The sequence below is a fragment of the Bos indicus genome, chromosome 20, assembly GCF_029378745.1.
Source record: "Bos indicus isolate NIAB-ARS_2022 breed Sahiwal x Tharparkar chromosome 20, NIAB-ARS_B.indTharparkar_mat_pri_1.0, whole genome shotgun sequence".
NCBI classification, from domain to species: domain Eukaryota; kingdom Metazoa; phylum Chordata; class Mammalia; order Artiodactyla; family Bovidae; genus Bos; species Bos indicus.
In genome coordinates this window covers 25,940,821-25,968,590 of record NC_091779.1, presented here as the reverse complement: position 1 = coordinate 25,968,590, position 27,770 = coordinate 25,940,821, and the positions used below count along the sequence as shown (strand labels likewise).

General features: G+C 40.9%; 1 protein-coding gene across 1 annotated transcript in view; it reads left to right on the top strand.

The window, feature by feature from the left end:
- ITGA2 (integrin subunit alpha 2) overlaps positions 1-27,770 on the top strand; it is a 108,758-nt gene that overhangs the window by 14,889 nt on the left and 66,099 nt on the right. The window contains exon 2 of the mRNA XM_019982863.2: positions 17,408-17,528. Within this exon, the coding sequence (XP_019838422.2) occupies positions 17,408-17,528 (121 nt within the window). The remainder of the gene's footprint in view (positions 1-17,407; positions 17,529-27,770) is intronic.

The following is a 27,770-nucleotide window of genomic DNA, read 5'->3' as shown; positions in this document are numbered from 1 at the left end:
AAGCCAGGTAAAAAGTAAAGTTAAATGTTCTTTAAAATTCTAAATAGAAAATGAAATGTGTGTGTATATTTTTACATACAATCCACTCCAATATTCTTGCCTGGGAAATCCCACAGATGGAGGAGCCTGGCGGGCTACAGTCCATGGGATCGCAGAGAGTCAGGCATGACTTAGAGACTGCACAACAACAGCAAATGTATGCCCATATCTGAATACACATGTGTTAATCTATCTTTTAATCCTTCTCAGAAGGAGGACTGTATCTCACAATGTATCTTTTCAGTAACGTGAATTCAAGCATCTTTCTTTGAATTAGTCTAGAACTTATATTTGTTAATGAACCAGGTCTTTACTTATCTCCCATTGTATGCATAACTTCTTCCTATTTGGAACCAGTCTGTGTTCCATGTCCAGTTCTAACTGGTTCCAAATAGGAAAAGGAGTATGTCAAGGCTGTATATTGTCATAGTGCTTATTTAACTTATATGCAGAGTACATCATGAGAAATGCTGAGCTGAATGAAGCACAAGCTTGAATCAAGATTGCTGGGAGAAATATCAATAACCTCAGATATGCAGATGATACCACCCTTATGGCAGAAAATGAAAAAGAACTTAAGAGCCTCTTGATGAAAGTCAAAGAGGAGAGTGAAAAAAGTTGGCTTAAAGCTCAGCATTCAGAAAATAAAGATCATGGCATGCGGACCCATCACTTCATGGCAAATAGATGGGGAAACAGTGGAAACAGTAACAGACTTTATTTTGGGGGGGCTCCAAAATCACTGCAGATGGTGTCTGCAGCCATGAAATTAAAAAACCCTTACTCCTTGGGAGAAAAGTTATGACCAACCTGCTGCTGCTGATGCTAAGTCACTTCAGTCATGTCTGACTCTGTGCGACCCCATAGATGGCAGCCCACCAGGCTCCCCCGTCCCTGGGATTCTCCAGGCAAGAACACTGGAGTGGGTTGCCATTTCCTTCTCCAATGCATGAAAATGAAAAGTGAAAGTGAAGTTGCTCAGTCGTGTCCGACTCTTAGCGACCCCATGGACTGCAGCCCACCAGGCTCCTCTGTCCATGGGATTTTCCAGGCAAGAGTACTGGAGTGGGGTGCCATCGCCTTCTCTGTATAACCAACCTAGACAACATATTAAAAAGCAGAGACATTACTTTGCCAATAAAGGTCTATCTAGTCAAGGCTATGGTTTTTCCAGTAGTCATGTATGGATGTGAGAATTGGACTATAAAGAAAGCTGAGCACCAAAGAAATGATGCTTTTGAACTATGGTGTTGGAGAAGACTCTTGAGAGTCCCTTGGACTGCGAGGAGATCCAACCAGTCCATTCTAAAGGAAATCAGTCCTGAATATTCATTGGAAGGACTGATGTTGAAGCCGAAACTCCAATACTTTGGCCCCCTGATGCGAAGAGCTGACTTATTTGAAAAGACCCTGATGCTGGGAAAGATTGAAGGCGAGAGGAGAAGGGGACGACAGAGGATGAGATGGCTGGATGGCATCACTGACTCAATGGACATGAGTTTGAGTAAACTCTGGTAGTTGGTGATGGACAGAGAGGCCTGGTGTGCTGCAGTCCACGGTTCCCAAAGAGTCATACGTGACTGAGTGACCGAACTGAACTGAACTGATGCATAACTTATTGTTAGTTGGAAAGGTGAAACAATCAGCAGTCATTCTGTTAATTCAACTGATTTTTATTGATCTACAATCATGTAGATACTCCAAGTACTGGCAAATATAACACTGAACAGAACAGGTAAAGCATCTACTTTTAGGAACAAAGGCAGATAAAACAAGTGGAGCTTAAGTATCAGGATCCTCACTTCAGGCCTGTTTCCATGTATTCACATGTCTGATATTTTTAGTACATGTGCGAAAGTTCAGATCATTGTCTCTTCCATACCCTAACAAAGACATTAACAACAAACTGGTTGATAAATATCATCAGTTCAAAAAGTGTCTGGATTAATCCCTGTAAAAGAAAATTTGAAGTGCCTTGAAATATTATAGCTCCTGTATGATATTGGGGGGCTTCCCTGCTGGCTCAGATGGTAAAGAATCTGCTTGCAATGCAGGTGACCCAGGTTTGATCCCTGGGTTGGGACTATGCCCTGGAGGAGGAAATGACAACTCATTCCAGTATTCTTGCCTGGAGAATCCCATTGACCGAGGAGCCTGATGGGCTACAGTCCTTGGGGTCACAAAGAGTCAGACGACTGAGTAACTAGTGCGTGCATACACACACACGCAGACACACAAAGATACTGGATGACAATCCTGAGTATTTACATGACATTACAAATAAGGTATTATGGAAATGAAAGAAACTTTTTTAACTGTAAATAATAATAATTTTAAACCTTTAACTTACCATGCCCAAAAAAATGAAATACGTTTAAGAGAATACAATTTTATAAAGTTATCAAGTGAAGAGGTGATCAAAAGATGTAGAGCCAAGGCAAAATGTATTACAGGAATATGTCAGGCAATCAGTAAAATGTATGGTTTTTTAAAAATATTTTTCAGTTTTTAAAACTAGCTTGCTAGGATTACTTTTCTTATTATAAATATTATATCTGAATGTGTTCTACAATTTTTAAATTTTTTTCCTATGGAGACATTCTGCCTCAAATTGTTGAAGTGTCAACCCCTATAAAACTTAACTCTTCAAATACAGATTCTACTAAGGTTGGCAGACAAATGAAAAAGATAAATATTTTTATATAACATATGAGATAAAGCTCTATTAAGAAAAAAAAATAGCACAGTAAGGGGATCTGAAAATGCTGCGCAGGTAGTGGGAAATGGAAAGTTATTTTTAACTTGCGATTATATCTTTTGCTATATAACAAATTACCATACCTAGGGCAACTTAATATACATTTATTGTCTTATCATTTGGGTGAGTCAGGAATTTGGGCATGGCTTCACTTGGATCCTCTGCTTCAGAATCTCTCATAAGACTGCAGTCAAAAGTGCTGGCTTAAGGGGCAGGGGTCTCATCTGAATGCTTAACTGAGGAAGGATCCACTTCTGTTCATTTTTAATTGTTGGCAGAATTAATCTTGTCTGGGGCTGTTAACTGAGTGCCTCAGTTCCCCATTGGTTCTCAGCTGAAGGCTTCCTTCTGTTCCTTGCCCTCTGGGCCTCTCTGCTTTGTCAACAAATGATAACATCTGCTAGCAAGATAGAAGTTATAACTCTATGTCATGTAAATACAAAAGTAATACTCTATGATATTTGATTCTACATTTCAAATCTTCATTTCAATTGGTTTGAAGTCACAGATCCTGCCCTCAAGGGAAGAGGATCACACAAAAGCACAGAGAGCAGGAGATGGGGACCACTGGGAACCTGCTGACCACCACAGGTGATGAGGAAAGGCAGCTCTGATTGGTGTTTGATGCAGAAACAGAAAGCTCTCTGGGAACAGGGTTCCATGCAGAAGGGACAAAACAAAAAGGACAAATGTCAGGGTGAGTTTAAGAAAGAGTCAGGTGAGTGAGCTAAAAAGGTAGGATAGGAGGTGAGGTCAGACAGGATGGGGAGGCAATGATTATGTAACTATTGAGACAAAGCTTACACGGGAGACCAATATAACATTTCAAGATAGTACATCACAATAAGAGATGCAAATAGTGACTTAGAAGAAGAGTTTGCAGGCTAGAATGAGAAATGGCCTGTGAACAGAGATATAACAAAAGAAAAACTAACCTCACTTGTGTCTATTGTCTCCATACATGGCCTCGAGATGTGTCAGGCATATCGTGTTAATGAGCAAGCTATTCTACAGGCTCTGACTTGCTAAATGGACACAAATGCTGTTCTGAGGAGGGAAAGGAAGATACAGGAGTTTCTCCTTTCACATAAAAGGAGTTTAATGTTAAAATAGAAAGTGAATTGATGAGCTGGTACCCCAGTTCTTCACCCCATCCTCTCGGCCACTGGGAGCCAGTGAGTCTGCCAGATAGCAGCTCATCCTCCAACATCATTGTGAAAAAAAGAGAATTTATTGAGTTGTTAGGAAGCACTAAGTCATAATAAACGGACTTAAGAAGCAATTGCTATAGACTTTTGAAGATGTTAATTGCCTGCAAGGTCAAGAATTGTAAAAGGACATCAAAATCACCTAACAATGTGCCACAATACCCTGATACTTGATATGCTTACTTTGTCACAAAAAAATGACTTGTTTTTTTTTGTACAAAATATGAACTTTAAAAGATATAACTTGAATTAGTATATATCTCTCTTGTATATGTGCATCTGTATATTGACATGCTTGTCTTTGAAACACAGCATAGTAAATTGAAAATGTCTGATATCAATATAATCCTATTTCCCCCTGTCTTAGTCTGCTATAGTTGCTGCCATAACAAGATACACCTGAATGGGTGGCTTTAACAACAGGAATTTATTTTCTCATGGTTCTGGAGATCGTATTAATATTCCAAGATCAAGGGACCCTTAGGGTTGGTTTCTGGTGATGCCGCTCTTCCTGGCTTATAGACTTCTGGCTGCATCCTCTGTATGTACGTGGAGAATGAGAGATCTAGTGTCTCTTCCTCTTCTTAAATGAACACCGGTCCTATAAAATTAGGTTCCCATCTTTATGATCTCTTTTTACCCAATTATTGGCTGGGATGGATGGTGCAGTGCCTGCCATAGCAAACTCTGCTAAGTCGCTTCAGTCATGTCTAACTCCTTGTGGAGTGTAGCCCACCAGGCTCATCTGTCCATGGAATTTTCCAAGAATTCTGGAGTAGGTTGCCATTTCCTACTCCAGGGGATCTTCCCGACCCAGAAATTGAACCTGCATCTCCTGTGGCTCCTGTATTGCAGGCAGATTCTTTACCACTGAACCACCCAGGAAGCCCAACCCAATTGTTGATGCCTCCTTAAAGGTCCTATCTTCATATATAGTTACATTAGGAATTAGGGTTTCAATGTGGGAATTTGAGGAAGATATAACTCATCCATTCTGCTGCTGCTGCTAAGTCGCTTCAGTCGTGTCCGACTCTGTGAGACCCCATAGACGGCAGCCCAACAGGCTCCCCTGTCCCTGGGATTCTCCAGGCAAGAATACTGGAGTGGGCTGCCACCCCCTTCTCCAGTGCATGAAAGTGAAAAGTGAAAGTGAAAGTGAAGTCGTGTCTGACTCCCAGCAACCCCATGGACTGCAGCCTACCAGGCTCCTCCATCCATGGGACTTTCCAGGCAAGAGCACTGGAGCGAGGTGCCACTGCCCTCTCTGAACACCACACTTTAAATACACTTAAAAGCTAGTGGCTTTAAGACAATTGTGGCTATCTTTTAAGATAAGTGGGCTTCCTATTATCTCACATAGTAAAGAATCTGCCTGCAATGCAGGAGATGAGGGGTGGAGTCCTGGGTGGGGAAGTTCCCCGGGAGAAGGAAATGCCAACCCACTCCAGCATTCCTACCAAGAAATCCAATGGACAGAACCTGAACCCCTAAAACTTAACTGCATAGTGATACATTCATTTCTGCAGGGAAGTGATACACATATTTTTTTTTTTAACATGAATGCAGAGTAATTCGGAGAAGGCAGTGGCAACCCACTCCAGTAATCTTGCCTGGAAAATCCCATGCATGGAGGAGCCTGGTAGGCTGCAGTCCATGGGGTCGCGAAGAGTCGCACGCGACTGAGTGACTCATTTTCACTTTTCACTTTCATGCACTGAAGAAGGAAATGGCAACCCACTCCAGTGTTCTTGCCTGGAAAATCCCAGGGACAGCGGAGCCTGGTGGGCTGCTGTCTATGGGGTCGCACAGAGTTGGACATGACTGAAGTGACTTAGCAGCAGCAGCAGAGTAGTTATGACATAAATGATAGGTGCACACACCATTAAAAAAAAAGTGGCCATAAAATTACAAACCAGAACAAATTATGAAATCATTGCCCAGACATCAGCTGGAGCCCCTTTGCTTCTTAAAATTGAAAGATACTTCTTTTGAATCCCTATTCCACCCTTGTAGGAAAATACATTGCTCCCCTAAGATTTGTCCGAACCCCCAGGAGATACCCATTTTCATTGTCATTCAGTCCTCAGTATACAGACCGGGGAGTGTTTCTTCTCTACTCTGACAGGCCTGCTCTTTGATTTTATCCTATGTACAAGTTAATACATTAGCCCATTGCCGTTTCATGGACGCTGACAGATGACATGAGATTCCTGAGTTAGAGAGCAAGGACTTTATTACTCACAGCACAGCAGGCAGCGCGAGCATGTTTACACCAGTTCCCCTTGTACTTCCCCATGAAGGCTCACGAGGGCCACGGGAGGGGGTCCAAAGGGAAGCCTGCACACTCAGTAGGCTGCATTATGAGAGAGGAAAAGTAAGTTTGGTGACCTGCTGTTTTACAGCAAGAAGTCAGCACACCCTTTCTTTGTCCTGGAGAGTGAGATCACCTCGCCCTCAAGGCTTCTCACTACAAACACAACGCAGGCAGACCTCCGTCTGGACTTTGCATTACTGGCAGACCCACTGTATTGAGTTGAATGGTAGTCCCCCCAAAGATATTTCTACATCCCAATCTCCCAAATCTGTGAATATTACCTTATTTAGACAGAGAGGCTTTGAACCCGAGGCTTTGAAGGTTGCTGTATGGAAGATGTTGGTAGGAACATGAACATCAAAGCCACTTGCAGTGAGGGCTCAGAAGGAAATGAGGATGTATTGCTGGAAACTGGAGGAAAGGTGACCCCGGTTTTATAGTGGCAGAAAGTTTGGTCTGATTGTGTCCTATTGTTGTGTGGGGAGTTTTCAAGCAATGAACTTAGACATTTAGCTGAGGAGATTTCCAAGCAAAATGTTGAAGGGGCAGCCTGCCTTTTTCCCTTGTTGAATGTAGTGAAGTGCAAGAGAAAAGATAAATTGAGGAAAGTATTAAACAAAAAAGAACAGCACTGGATTTCCCTGGTGGTCCAGTGGTTAAGAATCTACCAGCCAATGCTGGAGACACGGGTTTGATCCCTGTTCAGGAAGATTCCACATGCAGCAGGGCGACTAAGCCTGAGCCACAGTTACTGAGACTCTGTGCCTCAGCTGCAGAAGCCTGTGCACTCTAGATCCCATGCTCCACAAGAGAAGCCACCACCATGAGACGGCCGCACACCACAGCTAGAGAGTAGCCCCTGCTCGCTGCAACTAGAGAAGCCCGCGCAGCAATGAAGACCCAGAGCAGCCAAAAATAAATGAATTAATTTTAAAAAAGAACAGTACTTAATGATTTAAGAAATTCTCAACCTATATCCATAGTTGTTTTAAAAAGCAAACATTAGGAGACTGATTGTTAAGAGAGTGTGCTCTAAAGAGAAGGCCAAGGGTGTGGTAGGAAAATGTTTTGCTGAATGGACTCGGCGTGTGATTCCTGGATCCTCTCAACCATCTCACAGAGGCCAGGAAGTGAGAGAGAGGTATCCAGGAAAGGTCTGTGGAGAGCCCTCTTGTCTAATGGCACAGATCCCCATGACATACACAAGAGACCTACAAGGTTTACAGAAATGTTGTCTCAGCAGAAATGCTACTCTCGGACTGAAGGGAAAAGAGAAGCAGAGGCTAGTAGAGCTATTGCAGGCCCAGAGGATGGAGCCTTGAGCAATAGAGGGTTATTTTCAGACCTTAAAACCTAATAGAATTTGACCTGCTATGTTAAACTTTCTTGGTACCATTGACTCTTTTATTCCTTCGAATCTCTCCCTTTAAATGGAAAGTTCTATCACAGATTTTTATACCATCCTTTTTCAGAACCAGAGAACTTATTTTTGAGGTTAATAGACCCCAAATTGGGAGAAATCTACCCTAAGATAGACCATACCTGGAGTTTCATCCCGGATCTAGATGAAAGAGTTTCTCCTGGACTCTTCAGCCCAGTTCTCCTGGGAACCTTTGCTGTCCCCTAAGAGAGGTTCTCTATATCTTGGTGACAGCTGCACCTTTCTGCTGTCCTTGCAATGCTCAGCTCACTGCCCTGTGCCCCTGCTTCCACCAATACCTCTGCAGCTTCTGAGGACCAGTCCACCAGGCATAGGGGAGAGGTGTGCTCCATGCCCTCAGAGCAGTGACACCCTGTGCTGGCACTTTAACAGAGATGCAGGCCTTGGAGTTCATATATATGAGTAATGTGGATTTTATTTTTTCTTGAGATGTAATTGACATATAATATTAGCTTCAAATGTACAGTGCAGTGATTTTTAAAAAAATTTTTATTGGAATATACTTGACTTACAGTGTTTCTTTGTTACAGCAAAGTAAATCAGTTATGCAAATATATATATATATATTTTCAGGTTCTTTTTCATGTAGGTTATTACAGAACATTGAGTAGAGTTCCCTGTGCTGTACGGTGAGTCCTTATTAGGTATCTGTTTTATATATAGTAGTATTTATATGTTGGTGCTTCCCAGGTAGCACTAGTGGTAAAGAACCTGCCTGCCACTGCAGGAGATGCAGGTTTGACCCCGGGGTCGGGAAGATCCCCTGGAGGTAGGGCACGGCAACCCACTCCAGTACTCTTGCCTGGAAATCCCATGTTCAGAGAAGCCTGGTGGGCTATAGTCCTTAGGGTTGCAAAAAGTCACACAACTGAAGCAACTTAGCACAGCATAGCAAAGCACAGTGTGTATAAATTAATCCCAATCTCCTAATTTATCACTCCCCCCTGGCCACATTTTCTCTTGGGTAACTGTAAGTTTGATTTTGAGATCTGTGAGTTGTTTTCTGTTTTGTAAATAAGTTTATTTGTATCATTTTTATTAAATTCCATATATAAGTAATATCATACGATATTTGCCTTTCTCTGTCGGACTTACTTCACTTGTATGATAATCTCTGGGTCCATCCAGACTGCTACAAATGGCAGTTATTTTATTCTTTTTGTGGCTGAGTAATATTCCACTGTGTGTAAGTATCACATTTTCTTTATTCATTCATCTGTCAGTGGATGTTTAGGTTGTTTTCATGTCTTGAAAATTGTAAATAGTACTGCAGTGAACATCGGGCTGTGTGTATCATTTTGAATTATAATTTTCTCAGGGATATATGCCCAGAAATGGGATCATTGGGTTATATGATAGTTATGGTAGTTCTAATTTTCGTTTTCTAAGGAACCTCCATACTGTTCTCCATAGTGGTTGTACCAATTTACATTCCCAACAACAGTTGGTTGTTGGTCTCAGAGGGTTTCCTTTCCTCCGCATCCTCTCCAGATAATTGTTTGTGGATTTTTTGATGATGGCCATTCTGATTGGTATGATGCTGCTGCTAAGTCACTTCAGTCGTGTCTGACTCTGTGCGACCCTGTAGACGGCAGCCCACCAGGCTCCCCCGTCCCTGGGATTCTCCAGGCAAGAGTACTGGAGTGGGTTGCCATTTCCTTCTCCAATGCATGGAAGTGAAAATTGAAAGTGAAGTTGCTCAGTTGTGTCCAAGTCAGCGACCCCATGGACTGTAGCCTACTAGGCTCCTCCGTCCCTGGGATTCTCCAGGCAAGAGTACTGGAATGGGTTGCCATTGCCTTCTCTGATTGATATGATACCTCATTGTAATTTTGATTTTCATTTCTCTAATAATTAGTGGATGTTTAGCATCTTTTCATATGTTTTTTTATTATCTTCTTTGGAAGATATATCTTCTTTAGAGAAATGTCTATTTCTATCTTTACATTTTTTGACTGAGTTGTTTTCAACACAGTGATTTGATACATGTATATTAGCCAAATGGTTGCCGCAGTAAATCTAGTTAACATCTATTGTTGTTGTTGTTGTTTAGTCTCTAAGTTATGTCCGACTCTTTGCAACCCCATGGACTGTAGCCTGCCAGGCTCCTCTGTCCATAGGATTTCCCAGGCAAGAGTATTGGAGTGGTTTGCCATTGCCTCCTCCAGGGGATCTTCCTGACCCACATCACCTGAATTGCAGGTGGATTCTTTACTGCTGGTCCCCCAGGGAAGCTCTCTTACCACACGTAATTATATATTTTTCTTCTTGTGATGATAACTTTTAAGGTCTATTCCCTTATACATCTTCAAATACACAATACAGTATTATTAACTATAGTCACCAAGCTGTACCTTACATCCCCTTGACTTATTTTATATCTGAAAGAGTTCTTATATTTTTGTTAACTATTTAACAGAGGTGTTTCCTCCCCTCAAATACCAGCATGCATCTGTGGAATGGGCCAGAATGCCTTAAGAAAGTCCTAATTTAAAATACTCCTCTCTGTCCAATTCTACCTCTTGCTTTCAGTCTTAAAATCTGTTAACATGAATTTTTCCCTTTATCTCTCTGGATCTTTTTGCAAATGAATATGTTCCATGAAAAGCCAGCCCCATCTGCCCTTCAACATATATTCTTAAACTTCGCAGTAGCTACACAAATTACTCTCCTTCTTCTACGGCAAATATTTGTCATTAAGCTCTGACAATGGTACAGATGTCGACACTTCCCCCCAAAATTTTGTTGCTAAATATAGAATGACATGTTTTGTTTAATACATTTATTTCTGCCCTTGTTTTCAAAAGATTTTGTTCTTTCTGAGCCTCACTACATTTTGAGAACAAAACTGGGTTAACTGTATCTCGTCTGTAATCTTATAATTTAAAATCAGTTTTCAGAATAAAGTGGGAGAATGAACTCCATATTTGCTGAAACTAATTCTTAAATTATTAAAGTTTCCCAGAAATCTATTTCAGAGATGAGCAGGAACTCTCTAGACAGGAGGTGCTATAAAATTTTTAAATGAGTGGAAGTAAAAAGAAGTTTGCATTAATCAATGTGTGCTTAACTATCTGGTTTGCCTGTGGATATTAAAATGACAACAAGCCAGGTTATAATCAAGAATGAAAGACCCCCTTCAATTGTGAGCAGAGAGGAAATTAGTTAACCGTCCAGGACCATGCATTGCTTATTTTTACAATAAGAATGGGTGAGATTCACTGAATACTTGGACTTGGTTACTGTCAACAAATACACAGCAAGGTCACCTTGGATAAGTACTTCCTGCATTCACAAGCATACACATGAGGACAGGAGGGAAGAGTTACACTCTGGGTAATGACGTGACCTTGAAACTCACTACATCTAATATAGACCTGGAATGTATAAATTAATAATCTGTGACTTGCTGGGCCACTTTTTCACTGTCTCCATTCTCTTCTGTTTCATGTCCCCATAGTACTCAGCAGGATGTTCCTTAGGCCTCAAATGACTGTGGTCTTCCTCTCTGTGTAGTGAATTCCAGCTCATCCTCTAAGGTCCATATAGATTGCCACCTCTTCTATGAATAAAGCCTTCAAATTAGATTTATCCTCTTCTTAACTCTTGGGTCAAGGTTCTTTGTAGCTTTCTGAAATTTAATACTTATCCCATGATAATATAATTTTTTATTTCTTATTCCAGTTACAAGAATGGAAGCTCAATGACAGCAGAGGTCTTGTTTGTTTGGTTCTTTGCTTCTGTCCCTAGGTCAGTTCAGTCGTTCAGTCGTGTCCAACTCTTTGAGACCCCATGGACTACAGCACCCCAGGCCTCCCTGTCCATCACCAACTCCTAGAGTTTACTCAAACTCATGTCCATTGAGTCAGTGATGCCATCCAACCATCTCATCCTGTTTTCTCCTTCTCCTCCCACCTTCAGTCTTTCCCAGGATCAGGGTCTTTTCAAATGAGTCAATTCTTCACATCAGGTGGCCAAAGTATTGGAGCTTCAGCTTCAACATCTCCTTCTAATGAACACCCAGGACTGATTTCCTTTAGGATGGACTGGTTGGATCTGCTTGCAGTCCAAGGGACTCTCAAGAGTCTTCTCCAACACCACAGTTCAAAAGCATCAATTCTTCAGCACTCAGGTTTCATTACAGTCCAACTCTCACATTCATACATGACTACTGGAAAAACCATAGCCTTGACTAGATGGACCTTTGTTGGCAAAGTAATGTCTCTGTTTTTTAATACATTGTCTAGGTTGGTCATAACTTTCCTTCCAAGGAGCAAGCGTCTTAATTTCATGGCTGCAGTCACTATCTGCAGTGATTTTGAAGCCCAAGAAAATAAAGTCTGTCACTGTTTCCATTGTTTCCCCATCTATTTCCCATGAAGTGATGGGACTGGATGCCATGATCTTAGTTTTTTGAACGTTGAGTTTTAAGCCAACTTTTTCACTCTTCTCTTTCATTTTCATCAAGAGGCTCTTTAGTTCTTATTCACTTTCTGCTGTAAAGGTGGTGTTACCTGCGTATCTGAGGTTATTGATATTTCTTCTGGCAATCTTGATTCCAGCTTGTGCTTCATCCAGCCCAGCATTTTGCATGATATACTCTGCACATAAGTTAAAAAGCTTCTGTCCCCAAGACTTAGGAAAATGCCTAACACAAAGGAATTGGAGAAATATTTTTGAATGATTCATTTCTTAGCATATGGGCATATTTAGGATGTAAGGAAACAGGATGAACCAAGTAGGTTGTCATTTTCCATATGATTCAGTTAAGTTATGACAGACATAGGAACACATTACTATAAGCTGTGGGATTGTAAAGAGGAAATAGACATTGAATTAGAATACTTACATTAAATTTCTAAAAGCTAATTAGCTATCATAGGCTAAGTATGAAATGGTGACATAGTGAGTTGTAAATATATATTTGAAAAAATAAGTGTAGAGAACAGAGAGACTTAATTAATCAAAAGGGGCAGGCTGTTCAGGGAGGGATTGATGTATCAGGTAAGAAGAGATTTAAGATCAGTGGGATGAAGGCATTGTGATGGAGAAGATCTTGTTTTGTAAGAAAAAGGAGCAGACTATTTACGAGTAGAAATTCTGGACTATAAGGTTGACATGATGAGCCAGACCAAGACTCAGCTCTCAGCCACCAGTTGAGTGACAGTGAGCAAGAAAGGTGTCTAACCTCTAATAACCTCCCTAGTTTTGCTGTTTCACAGTGTTGTTGTGGGGATCAAATGAATCAAGATGATTCTGACGTAGGCAGACCAACATAAGCATTAAGAAATAGTAGGCTACAAAAGGGAATATACATTATGGTTTAAATATTGGAAAAAATATTAGAAGGAAATAGTATATCCAAATTACCTGTACTTGCATTAGAATGATATGATTATGAATTATCTTTCTTCTCTTAATTTTGCCTATATTCCATATCATCATCAAATAACATATTCATTAAAAATTTACTTTATACAACAAATATTATCCTAGGTGCTGAGAAAATAAGAGTGAATAAGAGAAATAAGGTCTGGACTCAAGTTGCTTAGGTTTTAGTAGGCAAACAGAGACAAAACAATGCAGATACACAAGGTCATTTCGGATGGTAAGTGCTGTGATAGTGGCATAATGATCGAGGAGGATGTAAACTGGTGGGTGAGTCAGGGGCAGTCTCTACAAGGATAGCAGAGACCTATCTGAGCAAAGATCTGAGTGGTGGATAGATGGCAGGACATAAATACTGAGTTGAGAAAAGTGCTGTAGGCAGTGGGTCTGGATGCTCCAAAGGCCGTAAGCAGAGTGAACTGGATGTGTTCAAGGGACAGAAGGAGAGCCATTGTGGCTGGAATACAGTGATTGGAGAGGGTGGTGAAAAGTGAAAGTCACCAGATACATAGGGGCCAGATCATGAAGGACTTTTGAAACTGTGGTAAGGAAATTAGATTTTATTCTCAGACATTGGGGGTATTTTAAGCAGAAAGATGATATGATTTACATTTTTAACTAATATTTTATGTATGTGTGTAAGATAATCATGATGGTGTGATCACTCACCTAGAGCCAGACATCCTGGAATGTGAAGTCAAGTGGGCCTTAGGAAGCATCACTACAAACAAAGCTAGTGGAGGTGATGGAATTCCAGTTGAGCTATTTCAAATCCTAAAACATGATGCTGTGAAACTTCTGCACTCAATATGCCAGCAAATTTGGAAAACTCAGCAGTGGCCACAGGACTGGAAAAGATCAGTTTTCATTCCAATTCCAAAGAAAGGCAATGCCAAAGAATGCTCAAACTACTGCACAATTGCACTCATCTCACACGCTGGTAAAGTAATGCTCAAAATTCTCCAAGCCAGGCTTCAGCAACACGTGAACCGTGAACTTCCAGATGTTCAAGCTGGTTTTAGAAAAGCCAGAGGAACCAAAGATCAAATTGCCAACATCCGCTGGATCATGGAAAAAGCAAGAGAGTTCCAGAAAAACATCTACTTCTGCTTTATTGACTATGCCAAAGCCTTTGACTGTGTGGATCACGATAAACTGTGGAAAATTCTGAAAAAGATGGGAATACCAGACCACCTGACCTGCCTCTTGAGAAATCTGTATGCAGGTCAGGAAGCAACAGTTAGAACTGGACATGGAACAACAGACTGGTTCCAGATAGGAAAAGGAGTACGTCAAGGCTGTATATTGTCACTGTGTTTATTTAACTTCTATGCAGAGTACATCATGAGAAACACTGGGCTGGATGAAGCACAAACTGGAATCAAGATTGCCGGGAGAAATATCAATAACCTCAGATATGCAGATGACACCACCCTTATGGCAGAAAGTGAAGAAGAACTAAAGAACCTCTTGATGAAAGTGAACGAGGAGAGTGAAAAAGTTGGCTTAAAGCTCAACATTCAGAAAACGAAGATCATGGCATCTGGTCCCATCACTTTATGGCAAATAGTTGGGGAAAAAGTGTAAACAGTGTCAAACTTTATTTTTCTGGGCTCCAAAATCACTGCAGATGGTGATTGCAGCCATGAAAGTAAAAGACGCTTACTCCTTGGAAGGAAAGTTATGACCAACCTAGATAGCATATTCAAGAGCAGAGAGATTACTTTTCCAACAAAGATCCATCTAGTCAAGGCTATGGTTTTTCCAGTGGTCATGTATGGATGTGAGAGTTGGACTATAAAGAAAGCTGAGCACCAAAAAATTGATGCTTTTGAACTGTGGTGTTGGAGAAGACTCTTGAGAGTCCCTTGGATTGCCAGCAGATCCAACCAGTCCATCCTAAAGGAAATCAGTCCTGGGTGTAGAAGGACTGATGTTGAAGCTGAAACTCCAATACTTTGGCCACCTAATGCAAAGAGGTGACTCATTTGTAAAGACCCTGATGCTAGGAAAGATTGAGGCAGGAGGAGAAGGGGATGACAGAGGATGAGATAGTTGGATGGCATCACTAACTCAATGAACATGAGTTTGGGTAGACTCTGGGAGTTGGTGATGGACAGGGAGGCCTGGGGTGCTGTAGTCCATGGGGTCTCAAAGAGTCGGATATGACTGAGGGACTAAACTGAACTGAACTGATACATGTTCATGTATATATGTATATACATAGTATATACATAAGTGTATATGCACACATATATGTATACATATATGTAGTAAAATTTAACTGCTAGGTGATAAAATGGAGCCTATCATGATTTCATGGCATGACATGATCTGCCAATGTCTAATTAATGGGGGGAAAATGAGGTCATTTCATATCTATATCTATATCTATCTATCTCCATATGCAGCTTTTCCAGAATTAGATATTTTAAAAGAGGGGACAGTTTGTATTACCTCCCCAAGCTTTTACTGATTTGTTAGATAATTGGTAACATATTTAAATAAGATTTACTGAGTTCTGTACTATGGGGCAAAGTTAAACTCTTGATTGGAAACACTGGTAGTCTGAATGTCAGTTCTGGTTCTCTGCTTCCAATACTGTGTTATTTTCCCTTGCATTTAATTTCCTGCAAAGGATAATGGAGTGGTGTATTTGAAAAAATGATATTAAAGAGAAAATTTGCAAATGTAAAGCTGTGTAATGTTTGCTTTAGAGTGTTTGAAAATTATTTGTCCTTCTCTTCCTGACAGCACATTATTTCGAAAAAATAGCCAGTAATGAGCTGTGCACTCTTGAGTGAACACACCTATGGTGGAATGACTTTGGCATGTGAAGAGGGCCGTCAGCTACTTTCACTCAAAGCTTCGTCACTGACCTCGTTATTTCTTCAGAGCACATTTCAGAATCTGCTCCCGAAGTACAAGGGCACAACAGGAGAGCCAGACCTTTTTCTCCATCCTTTCAATGCCAGAAACAATAATGCACTTTCAGTGTTGCCCAGAAAGTAGGGTATTCCTTTGTGAAGACTCATAGTTATCAGTTGACATAGTTGATGTCAGTTTTGAAGAACTCACATTGCCTTCAGTGTCTGCAAAGATAACTACTGATCTCAAACAGCTTGAAGCCTGTTCCCATCTCTATGTGCTAAGTCGATTTAGTCATGTCTGACTCTTTGCAACCCCATGGACTGTAGCCCACCAGGCTCCTCTGTCCATGGGGATTCTCCAGGCAAGAATACTGGAGTGGGTTGTCATTTCCTTCTCCAGGGTATCTTCCCGACCCAGGAATCGAACCCACGTCTCTTATGTTTCCTGCACTGGCAGGCGAGTTCTTTACCACTAGCGCCACCTGGGAAACCCCATCCCATGTCTATAGAGAACATTAAGGTCCACACTACCTTCTTTCTCCAGAATGCAGTACAGCCAGTGTCAATGCCATCAGTGTCAGAGAGGCTGGTCTTCATCAACCCGACTCTTTCCCTCTTTTCTTTCTATCAAAAACAAGGTTTTTCAAAAAGATCTATCCAGGTTTTATCCTATCAGGGCCTTTGTTGTTTTTGAAAGTGAATATTGTTTTTCAAGTATTCAGAAAGAAACATCAAAAAGCAAAACCACTTCTGCAGTTCCTGCTGGAATAAAACATATGACCCCTTTCCCTACATTTTCATCCTCAGAAGTGATCCCTTCTGAAAGAAATGAAACAATTTTCAAGCAGCTGTGTGTGTGTGTGTTTTTTTAACCTCCTTTGATGTAGTCAGCAATGCTTTTCCAATGGACATTTCATGTAGAGTTCATGTCAAGCTTTTCAGGAGAAATAGAGGATAACCCTCTGATCCTGCCTTTGGGTGGCTTAGAGTCTTCTTGCATTAGGAAGGACAAATAGAACCGGAGTTACTTAAGAATCTGTAAAGGTAATATGTGGTTTAAGAGTTCAAGCTCTTCAATCAGACAGCCTTATCCTGGCCTTCCCTTTTGACTTTCTATCTGTATTTCCAACAACTTTCTGCAAAGCAAGTATAATAATAGCAGTCATATTCTAGAGTTGCCACAAGGCCAAACGAAATAGTGAATCATGCACATAAAGTATTTAGCATACTGCCAGGGCCTCAAATGAATACTTAAAACTCTTGGTAAACATTGATGGAGAATAATTATTATTTCAATCAGTTTTTTTTTTTAAGTGGCCTTTGAGAATTATATTACAACCTTATATTCACAAAATGTAAATATGAACTGTTTTCATTTTTCTTTAATAGGCATTTTAAACTGTTGTGTGGCATACAACGTTGGTCTCCCAAAAGCAAAGATATTTTCTGGTCCTTCAAGTGAACAGTTTGGCTATGCAGTGCAGCAGTTTATAAATCCAAAAGGCAACTGGTAAGAACATTCTTTATGTTTTCAGTAAAGTCATTAAATAAATTTAATATTTGACTACAATTGCTTGTTCAGATTGATACATGAAAATGTTGTTAATTGGTAGCCCTCAAATATCCTTAAATGAAGAATTTTTCTTTCAGACTTCATAAATATCAGATTGATAATTAATGGGATGACTTAAAAGTACTTTTTAAAAAAAAAAAAAAAACCTAGATAGAAATTTTCTCTAAATATTCCATTGTGAATTCATAATACCAGATTCTGACCATTTGATGATAGATAAACAGATAGACAGGTAGGTAGATGGACAGATTTGTCTTCCTTTTTTACTCTGTAAACTGGTATCTGTTAGGTTTTGTAAGTGTTCTACTAACTAACACTACCTCCGGACCATTTCTAGATGGCAGAATTGTTCCCTACATTTTCTCCTTCAGCAAAGCTTTGTCTACTGGCTTCATTTAAAGTCAGCATTCCCTACTCCAGGTGACCAAGGGTCCTCACAAGCATTCATTCTCCCTGTTGCAGTAGAAAACTCCAGGCAGATTCTGGCTCATTTAGAGCTCTTTCTGATGATTAAATAGGCAGTTATTAGAAGGCAGTGGCACCCCACTGCAGTACTGTTGCCTGGAAAATCCCCATGGATGGAGGAGCCTGGTAGACTGCAGTCCATGGGGTTGCTAAGAGTGGACACGACTGAGCGACTCCATTTTCACTTTCCACTTTCATGCATTGGAGAAGGAAATGGCAACCCACTCCAGTGTTCTTGCCTGGACAATCCCATGGACGGAGAAGCCTGGTAGGCTGCAGTCCATGGGGTCACACAGAGTCGGACATGACTGAAGCAACTTAACAGCAGCAGCAGCAGCAGCTTATCAAATAAGGGCTATAATTTATACCCCTTTTCCTTCATGAACTTATGTCTGGTGCTCTAAAAAAGTGGAATTCAAACAAACATTCAGGATCCCAATGAATCACATTTTGGTGTGTGCCTATCTGTATGATAGGGAAACAAAATGAAATGATACTCAAGAGCGTAGTATGTCTCTGAAGGCATCGCAGAGGAGGTGAATCATGAGCTGGGTCTTAAGAGTGGGGGTGAACAAGCAGGAGAAGAGTATTAACTTGTTTTGCTTCAGAGCTTTGGTGCACTGCTTTTCTCTTGGAAGGGACTGTCTTCCCAAGATTTTGGCTCTTATCTCTCAGTTTCAGCTCAAATGCCTCCTCTTCAAAGAGACCTTTCAGAACCAACCTGTCTGAATTAGCACTTCACAACCGCTCTCAGTTGTCTCTAGCCTTTTATGTTCTGAATAGCCATTGTTACTATCTGAAATTATCTTTATGTGTTTATACACCCATGACCCATCTTCTGCTCTGTCTCTGAGTGTTGGCACCTTGCTTTGGGCACTGGTGTGTGCTCAGAACCTAGAGTGGCAGCTGATGTGGAGTAGAGGGTCAGTGATTATTTTCTTGATTACTGAATGAAAGTCCTAGTTCCACCTGGTTCACTCGAGGTAGTCTACAAAGTGATCTCTTGTAGACCAATGAACATAGAAGCTGAACAAGACCTTCAGACGAGTTCTGATGGTCCACTTCGTAAGCTTGGCCTTGCTGAGGACAACCTGGCATTAAACTTGAGGTGATTCTTTTTAAGTAACAGTTTTTCTGGGACAGAGAAAGAGCCACCATCAGCAATAGATGCTATTAGAGATGTCAAGGATTGCTGGCAGCTTAGCCACTGGCCACTTTGTGGGTTGGAAGTTACCCAAAGAGACAAAGTTGACAGAAATCTAGCAGCAGAGTGCTGGCCAAGTGAGCCCTGTCTCCTTTCTCTCTCCAGGATTCCCTTTAAGTACATAAAGCATTGCTAGAAAACAAACACATTACAGGGAGCTCTGCTCAATACCATGGCATAATCTGAATGGAAAAAGAATTTGAAAAAGAATAGATGTATGCATATATATAAATGAATCACTTTGCTCTACACCTGAAACTAACACCACATTGCTAACCAACTGTACTCCAATATAAAATAAAAATGTTTAAAAAGACAAATATATTAATTTGTGGTGAGAATCTGGTGCTGACAGGGTTATTTCAAGACCCAGGACACCAGACATCTCTAAATCCTGCCTTGACCTTCTCATGACATTAAGGAAAGATACATAAACACAGAGCTTTCTGTTAAGATGTATGGTAGGGCTTATCAAGGACTTCCTTCCTCAAGCCTAGTACAACCACCAGCTGGTATGTGCATACCCCACCCCCAGGAAGCAGAGAAGGGAGGTCTTACCTGGGGGCTACACCCTGTGGGGGTGTGAAGCAGGAAGAAAAGAGAACATAAGCTGGCCTGACATGCTAGAGCCTAGGTCACTCCCTGATCTGGCCTCCTAACATCCAAGTCATGGACGTGATCTTCTAATGCACCACAGGCTAGATGCTATATGAGGTGCAGAAAGTACAAAGCATGGACCTTGACTTTAAGGCGTGTGGAATAGAGTCAGTGAGGAAGATGGATGTGCAGATCAGGCAGCCATGAATAATGCCAGAGGCATAAGTGCCAAGCCCCGTAGTTAACGGCATTTGCGTTCCTCTAGTGTCACTTGCTGTATTAACTTACTGTCGAGAGTTCATTTTCTCTTCCCAAGACCTGAGACCCTAGAGGGGACAGGGTTCCTTCCTGACTTCTCTCACTAGTTGACGCTGCCCAGGTTCCTTGCTCGGGGGCAGGGCTGGGGCAGGATCCAGGTGTGAGTGGGTGTTCCCACTCCAGTGCTGGGGTGGCCGAGGTTAGGACCAGCAGCTTTCATGACTCTCGGGATCAAGGAAAATACTATGAAACTTGGAATCCAGAATGGCCTATTTGTTTTGACAGTTGGCACTGTGCCCCTCCCCACTCCTAATTTATGACAGTCGCACAGACATTATGGGAGTAGCAGATGTGGGAAAGACTGTTTTAACATTAACTTTCCTTCTGATATTAATCAAGTTAACTTTGGGCACAGAAAGTGATATTACTGTGAATTCCTTTAATAAACTATGAGTCTTTTTCCCTTAGACTTTATATATGTAATACTCACACACATCTCTCTATTTTTTTTACTCCCTTTAAAAAGGGAGTACAAAAATAAAGCTGCTGTGCTGGTAGTTTTCTCCTCAGCTCACTTTGACTTTCTTTACAATCTGTCTTGTTTAACCCCGACTTCATCTCTCAGCCCTTTCCTGCCTTCTGAAAACTCACTTAAAGCTCTAGCCTGAGTTTTCTTAAGTCACACTCTGCTATTTTCAAAGTACAGACTTCATCTGTTCCGTGTGCCCCATGTTTCTAAGAATGTATTGGCATATTTTGCACGGGGATTTTACAAAGATTTTAACAAAATGATCATGAGTCCTTTGCTGGTTTTATTTACTATACTTTTATTACACTGTGGACTTTTACTATAAAAACAGCAGTGATATGCTTTGCAAGTTCTTGAAACTTTTTCATGGTCTCTTATGAGCTGGATGATTTTAAAAGCAAGATTACCTCCCAAGTAGAGCTCCACAGTGCTCCTCTTCCTGTAAGTAAAGCTGTGGTCTGTTCTCCCTCCAGTGTAGGCAAAGGGTCACCCTACTTTGGAGCCGTCATTTTATATACAGGATGTTCAGATGTAGGTGATGCAATCCTTATCACAGTTGTACAAAGGACCGTGATACATTTAAAGTCATTTCCTGGAAGCTTGTGGTGATATGTACTGTTTCTGTTTGTCTAATCTGAGGGCCTGTCTCAAGAATCATCTGAACTCATTGTATGACTCAAAAATCTTAGAACACTGCAATCTCTTATGTGACGAGGACTGTCTGGGAATTGAGGGTATTTCCAGTTGTAAAAATGTATTTTCCTGTTGTAGTGAGGACCAGTGCATGCTTGTCTTTAAAAAGAGAAATATAATGAATATGTGTCATGGGCACTCAGTTGCTCAGTCGTATCCAAGTCTGTGACCCTTTGGACTATAGCCCGCCAGGCTCCTTTCTCTGTGGAATTTTTTTGGCAAGAGTACTAGTGTGGGTTGCCATTTCCTCCTTCAGGGGATCTTCCCAACCCAGGGAAGAGTTTTCTTAAGTCACACTCTGCTATTTTCAAAGTACAAACTTTATCTGTTCCACGTGACCCTTGTTTCTAAGAATATATAGGCATATTTTGCACAGGGATCTATAAGATTTTAACAAAATGATCTTGAGTCATTTGCTGGGTTTTATTTATTATACTTTTGCATCTCCTGTGTCTCCTGCATTGCAGGTAGATTCTTTACCACTGAGCCATCAGGGAAGCCCTGAACATGTTTCATAGCCAAAAATAAAAACCCTTCCATCTATATATATTATAGATTCTACTTTTTAATTAAGAAAAATTGTAGTAAAGCATTATGTGTATTATAAATATAACAGGGTGTATGAGATACCTCTTGTAAGGGAATTTTAGATAAACCATAGAGAAGTAACATTCAATTCCACACAAACAGCAATGACTAGGTAATATAGTATATTGGCAATATCAATACTGGTAAATTCTTAGCCAACACATAATACTCATGATGACTAAGAGTTTTGTCAAATTATTACCCATTTTATAAGTGATAAAGGGGTGAGACTTAGAAAGCTTTGTTAGTCATCTAAGTTTACAGAGCTAAGAAGTAATAAGCATAGGGTAGATTACTACAAGCAGCTTCTCCAGTGGCTCAGAGGTAAAGAATCCACATGCAGTGCAGGAGCCACAAGAGACAGGTGTTCAATCCCTGAGTCAGGAAGATCCCCTGGAGGAGGACATAGCAACCCACTCCAGTACTTTTGCCTGGAGAATCCCACAGACTGAGGAGTCTGGTGGGCTACAGTCCATGAAGTCTCAAAGAGTTGGACACGACTGATGTGACTTAGCATGCACACACACAGATTAGTACAGAAATAAGGTGTTCCAAGTGGGCATGTTTTTTTAAGTGTCCAGGGAAGAACATGGGAGAATGTAATTGGCATTTATAAATAATATTTAAATATAATTTTCATGTAAAGTTTATAAAGTAAGGTGAACTTCATTAAGCATTTTGAATTAAAAATTGTTATAAAAAGTGTTACCTGGGATGACAGTTCCCATCTGTCTTTTCATTCTCTGATAGACAGAGATTTGTCAGATTAGCCAAGAGCTAGAACAAAAGGGTTTTTACACTCAGCTTCCCCATCACCAGCTGGGTGACTTTGGGAGAGTCACAGAGCCTCTCTGGATCACAAAGAAAAAGGCATCCTGACCAAACCAGAAGTTTTTAGCACCTTGTGAGAGAATAAAAGTAAAGCACTTCAAAAACTAAACTACTGTGCATATATGAGATACTCTCATTAGCTCTGTGTAAACATATATAGAAGCAAAATCAGGATTTTTAATGACTCGTTCCTCCCCACCTCTTTCCACCCACCACTTCCTCCTCAGCCCTTTCTCATCTGTCACGGATTAGCTCCCATGCAATATTAGATTAATTTTGATCCATTTCTTCTTCTTCCTGGCCAAGAATGCTATTCTGATCCCTTTTCCAAAATAATCATCTTTGTCTTTCATTATACAGCCTTTAGATATCAGCCAACATCATCCTTTATGTCTCTGCCCAACGATAAAATTCTCTAGCCATTAGGTTTTCCTGGCAGTGCCATTTAACATGCTTACTTTGTTTATTCATAAGGTTTGCTTTTATTTTAAATCCATGACGTATATATTTATTTTTGTTCTTCTATTACATTTTAGTTATTTTCACCAACTTCTAACTTAGTCCTATTTTTGATTCTACAAAGGCTTACAAGTCTGACTGTAAAATATTCTTGTATTTTTAAGTTTACAAAACTTACCATTAATATTTTTATGGCTAATTATTATTCTATTGTCATATACTTAAACTAACACTATTAATAGGTCTACAAAGTGGCGTGTCTCCTATCAACAATGACTTTCCCATGGCTGGCAGTAGGGCCAGGGTAGATAGGCAACCAAGTTCCTTATAGAGCTCCATAGACCACTCCAGTGTTGATTTACCTATCTTTGTCACACCATAGTTGCTAATTGTTTTCCACTAAGTTAAAATCATCTTTATGGCTACATTTTTTTCAATGATTTGCGTTATAGTAGAAAGGGCACTTTAAATATTCCCTGCTCCAACTAACTTCTTTCTTCCCCAGCTCTGGACACAAATTTGTATGTGAATCCACAAACGGGATCACACATACATGCCCACTTTTTGTGACTTGCCTATGGAATAGATCTGCTGAGCCAGAAACTCTGGAGACCTTCAGTGATCTGTGAAAATCCTCCGTGCCTCGCCACCTCAGTCAGTTCAGTTCAGTCGCTTAGTCATGTCTGCAGCACACCAGGCCTCCCTGTCTATCACCAACTCCCGGAGTTTACTCAAACTCATGTCCATTGAGTCGGTGACGACATCCAACCCTCTCATCTTCTGTTGTCTCCTTCTCCTCCCGCCTTCAATCTTTCCCAGCATCAGGGTTTTTTCAAAAGAATCAGTTTTTCGCATCTAGCCTCACCACCTAGTCTTATCATTTTAAGCCTCCCTCTGTGTTAATGCCTGAAGGTCTGTTTTCAGAACAAGTTCATTCATGATGGTGCTGGGACACACACACTCCCACACACACACACTCACACACACTCCCATACACACATACTCCCACACACACTCACACACACGTTCCCACACCCCCACCCCACCCCCCCCTTTCTGGTGGATACTTGTCTGAAACTTTCCATCCATTGACTCTGAAGAAGGATCTGGTAAATGCTAAGTGGCATAAGTGGAACCTATTTGTTAATTTGGTCAGGACCCAGATGATGGAACCACAATGAGTAGCTCTCCTGGAAGAGTTCTAAGCCAGCTTAGTATGACAGAAAGAACTGGAGGTTTGGAGTGAAAGGACATAGGTGCAGATCTAGGTTTTGTTGCCAGTCAGACTCTTAGAGTTGAATTTCTTTATATGGAAACAGGAATATTTATAATATTTGACCTCACAGGATATTTATAAGGATGAAAGAAGATACTGCACGTTAAAATGTTCCTTATAAACTATAGTTTACAGATATTGTTGCTTTTCCAGTTCTTTCCATTGATAGCTATCTGCTGAAGCATGTATTTAAAAGGTACTGTCTCATGGACTTTGAGACATAAAAATGTGTGACCTTAAAAGCATTCCTTTCCTCCCCACCGGGGCACAAGCATGTGGAATTTATATCGTCACAAGGCATTAAATTGACTGTTTTGGCTTTTGATTTTAACTTCAGGAAAACTTAATGTTGGATGAGTCAGTGTAACAGAATCAGTTTTTATTGATTTCATTTGCTTCCAGTGCAAAAGCTGATTTCCAGGGTTTTGTGAGATAAAACTATAATAGGCTTAAGATGTTCTAGCAATAATGAGGTCAGTGGACTCTGCATCGGGGGACTGAAAGATCTTGAGGATGTAGCCATCCCACTATTTGAGGAAGCAGCCTGGCAGCCAGAGAAGTCTGGGGCAGCATAATGAGGCCAGGAGGCTAAAATTGCCTTGAAACATATGCTAGAGTTTAGCTAGTAAATTATAATAGCAGTGCTTCCCAACCAACAGCTGAAAATGAACTCCTACCTGTCTTCTTCCTTTCTGGAGATGGGAAATCGTTACAGGTGAATTCTTCCCATGACAAACTCCTTTTATGTTCCAAGCAAGTAGCCGTATGGAACTCACTGGACTTCTTGTGTTGTCAGTGGCCTGGAACTAAACAATATAAGGAATAATATTTATATTTATAAGCTATAGGCTTTGAAATGTCTCATCTTAATGTGGGTATTACATATGGTAGGCTTCTAATGCCAGACAAAACAACTCTGTGGATGGCTGAGACATTTCCAACTGAAAATACCTCCCTCTGAACTTCTGAGCTTCCTTTACTGAAGAATCTTGCTCCACTGACCATATCCTCCTTATTTGATAATGGCCACTTGGTTACTTTTAATTCTTGCCGACAACCTTGGGGTCACCCTTTGCTTTGTTTTTATTGAAAAACTAACTTCTCAAGAAATACTGCTGGCCCTACCTTCAAAATATATTTAAAATATATTGTCACCACCTTCCCTTCTGCCAGCCCCACAGGAGCCTGGCCCCAGCTCTTGCCTGCATCGTGCCACGCACCTTCTAAGTGCTTCACCTGCTCCACCTTTACTCCCATGCAGTCATTCTCAACAGAGGAATCTTCAAAGTCCTCCGAAAATGTGTCAGATCGTATCAGTACTGTGCTCAAAACCCTCCAGTGGCTTTCTCATATTTCACTCAGAGGAAAAAACAAGTCCTTACAATTTCATACAAGGCTCTATGGGATCCAGGCCCATTACTAACATGACCTCATCTCCTACCATTTCCCCCTCGTGCATTCTGCGCCAGCCACAGGCTTTTGCACTTGTTGTTCTCATAGTCAGGACTTCTCTTCCACCAGAGTCTTAAGATGTTACTCTTTTCCCTCCTTCAACTCTTTACGTAAATATCACCTTCTCAGTGACACTTTCCTGGCCCTCCTAATAAAGATTGCAACACCCTGCACCCCACACTCTTGACTCTGCCCTCCTCACTTGTCCCACAAAGTACTGATCACCATTACCGTATGTTTTACTTACTCATTACATTTATTGTCTGTTTTTCCCACTAGAAGGTAACTTCTGAGAGGCCATAATTTTTAAAAATTTTGTTTATTTATTAATCTAATTTATTTTTAGTTGTACTGGGCATGAGCTTTCTAGCAGAGGCAAATGGGGCCACTCTTTGTTGCAGCTTCTCATTTTGATGACTTCTCTTGTCGTGAGGCACAGGCTTTAGGTGCGTGGACTTCAATAGTTGTAGCACAAGGGCTCAGGAGTTGCAGCTCTGCAGCTCTAGAATGTAGGCTCAGGAGTTGTGCAGCGTGGGTGTATCTGCTCCATGCATGTGGAATCTTCCCAGACCAGGGATAGAACCCAAGTCCCCTACATTGGCAGGCAGACTCTTATCCACTGTACCACCAGAGAAGTCTGGGGCCATAAATTTTTGACTAATTTAGTCACTAGTGTATCCACAATGCCTAGAATTGAGTCTGGCACATAGTTTGCCTGGCCCCCATGTACAGCTTCACAGGTTGTACACTGCACAAGGCCCAGGCACAACTTGCATGTGGGAATGGAACTCCCTAGAGTTGTACAACATGTCAGTCTCCTAGGACCTCAAAGCATGTATTGAATCAAATAAAACATGCTTTGCCCTAGTATTTTAAGTGCACCTCTGTCGGTAATCTCTGGGAAAATCTCTAGTATCAAAGAAATGCTTGGAGAGTTTAAAGACTCACAGACCAAAGGAAGATATTTATAACAGCCCCTGGATTGTGGGTTTAAAACTACCTACACCACCATAAATACTATTTACTAACTAAACAAAGTATTTTGAATTCCACTGGAGGTGGGCAAATTGACTATGTTTTGGAACTTTATATAATCACTATTTTCCCACAAGATAATTGAACAGTAAGTGTTATTTTAAGTAGTCTTGGAAGAATTCCCAGTTTCACTGTAGGAAAAGAGAAGTTTTTATCTTGGGATTTTGTTCTGTTTTGAGAATCAGCACACACAACTGTTCATGCAGCTCTTTGCCTGGTTGTGATTAAATTAAATCTGTTACTTCAGAGAGGCTTCACCACACTTAGTTTACCCGCTGAGGTGTCTGGTCCCCCACCTTTATAACATTCTCTCCCGGCATGTTTCTTCCTGCTATAGCTGGTTACATACACTGTGTAGATAAATATACCTGCCTCCCTCATCTTCCTGTCTGATTAATTTGAGAATGTCACAGTTCCCTCGGAGTAGCCACGGGTGATGTCATAACCTCTCCTTTGGAGGGAGAGTTGTCAGGAACGAGGATTTCACTGGGTCCAAGACAGGAGGAGAATCTGCTGGAAACACTGCCAAAAAAGGAGGTGGGCAGTGGGTTTTCAAACCTTCGCTGTAATCGCTAGTATGACCTATGACTACCTACTTACTAATATGGTTCTCAGTAGTTAAAGAATGAGTCATACACAGTGAAAACACCATTGCAGACATAATGGTCTGGTTGCCACTGTCCTCTATTGTTTTGTGTTAAGGGTTTAATATGGTGTGGTGCCGCCAGAGATTTCTATGCGTCCTGTGTGAGACTCTCAAGCCCTTTCATGAATTTCTCATATAGGCATATA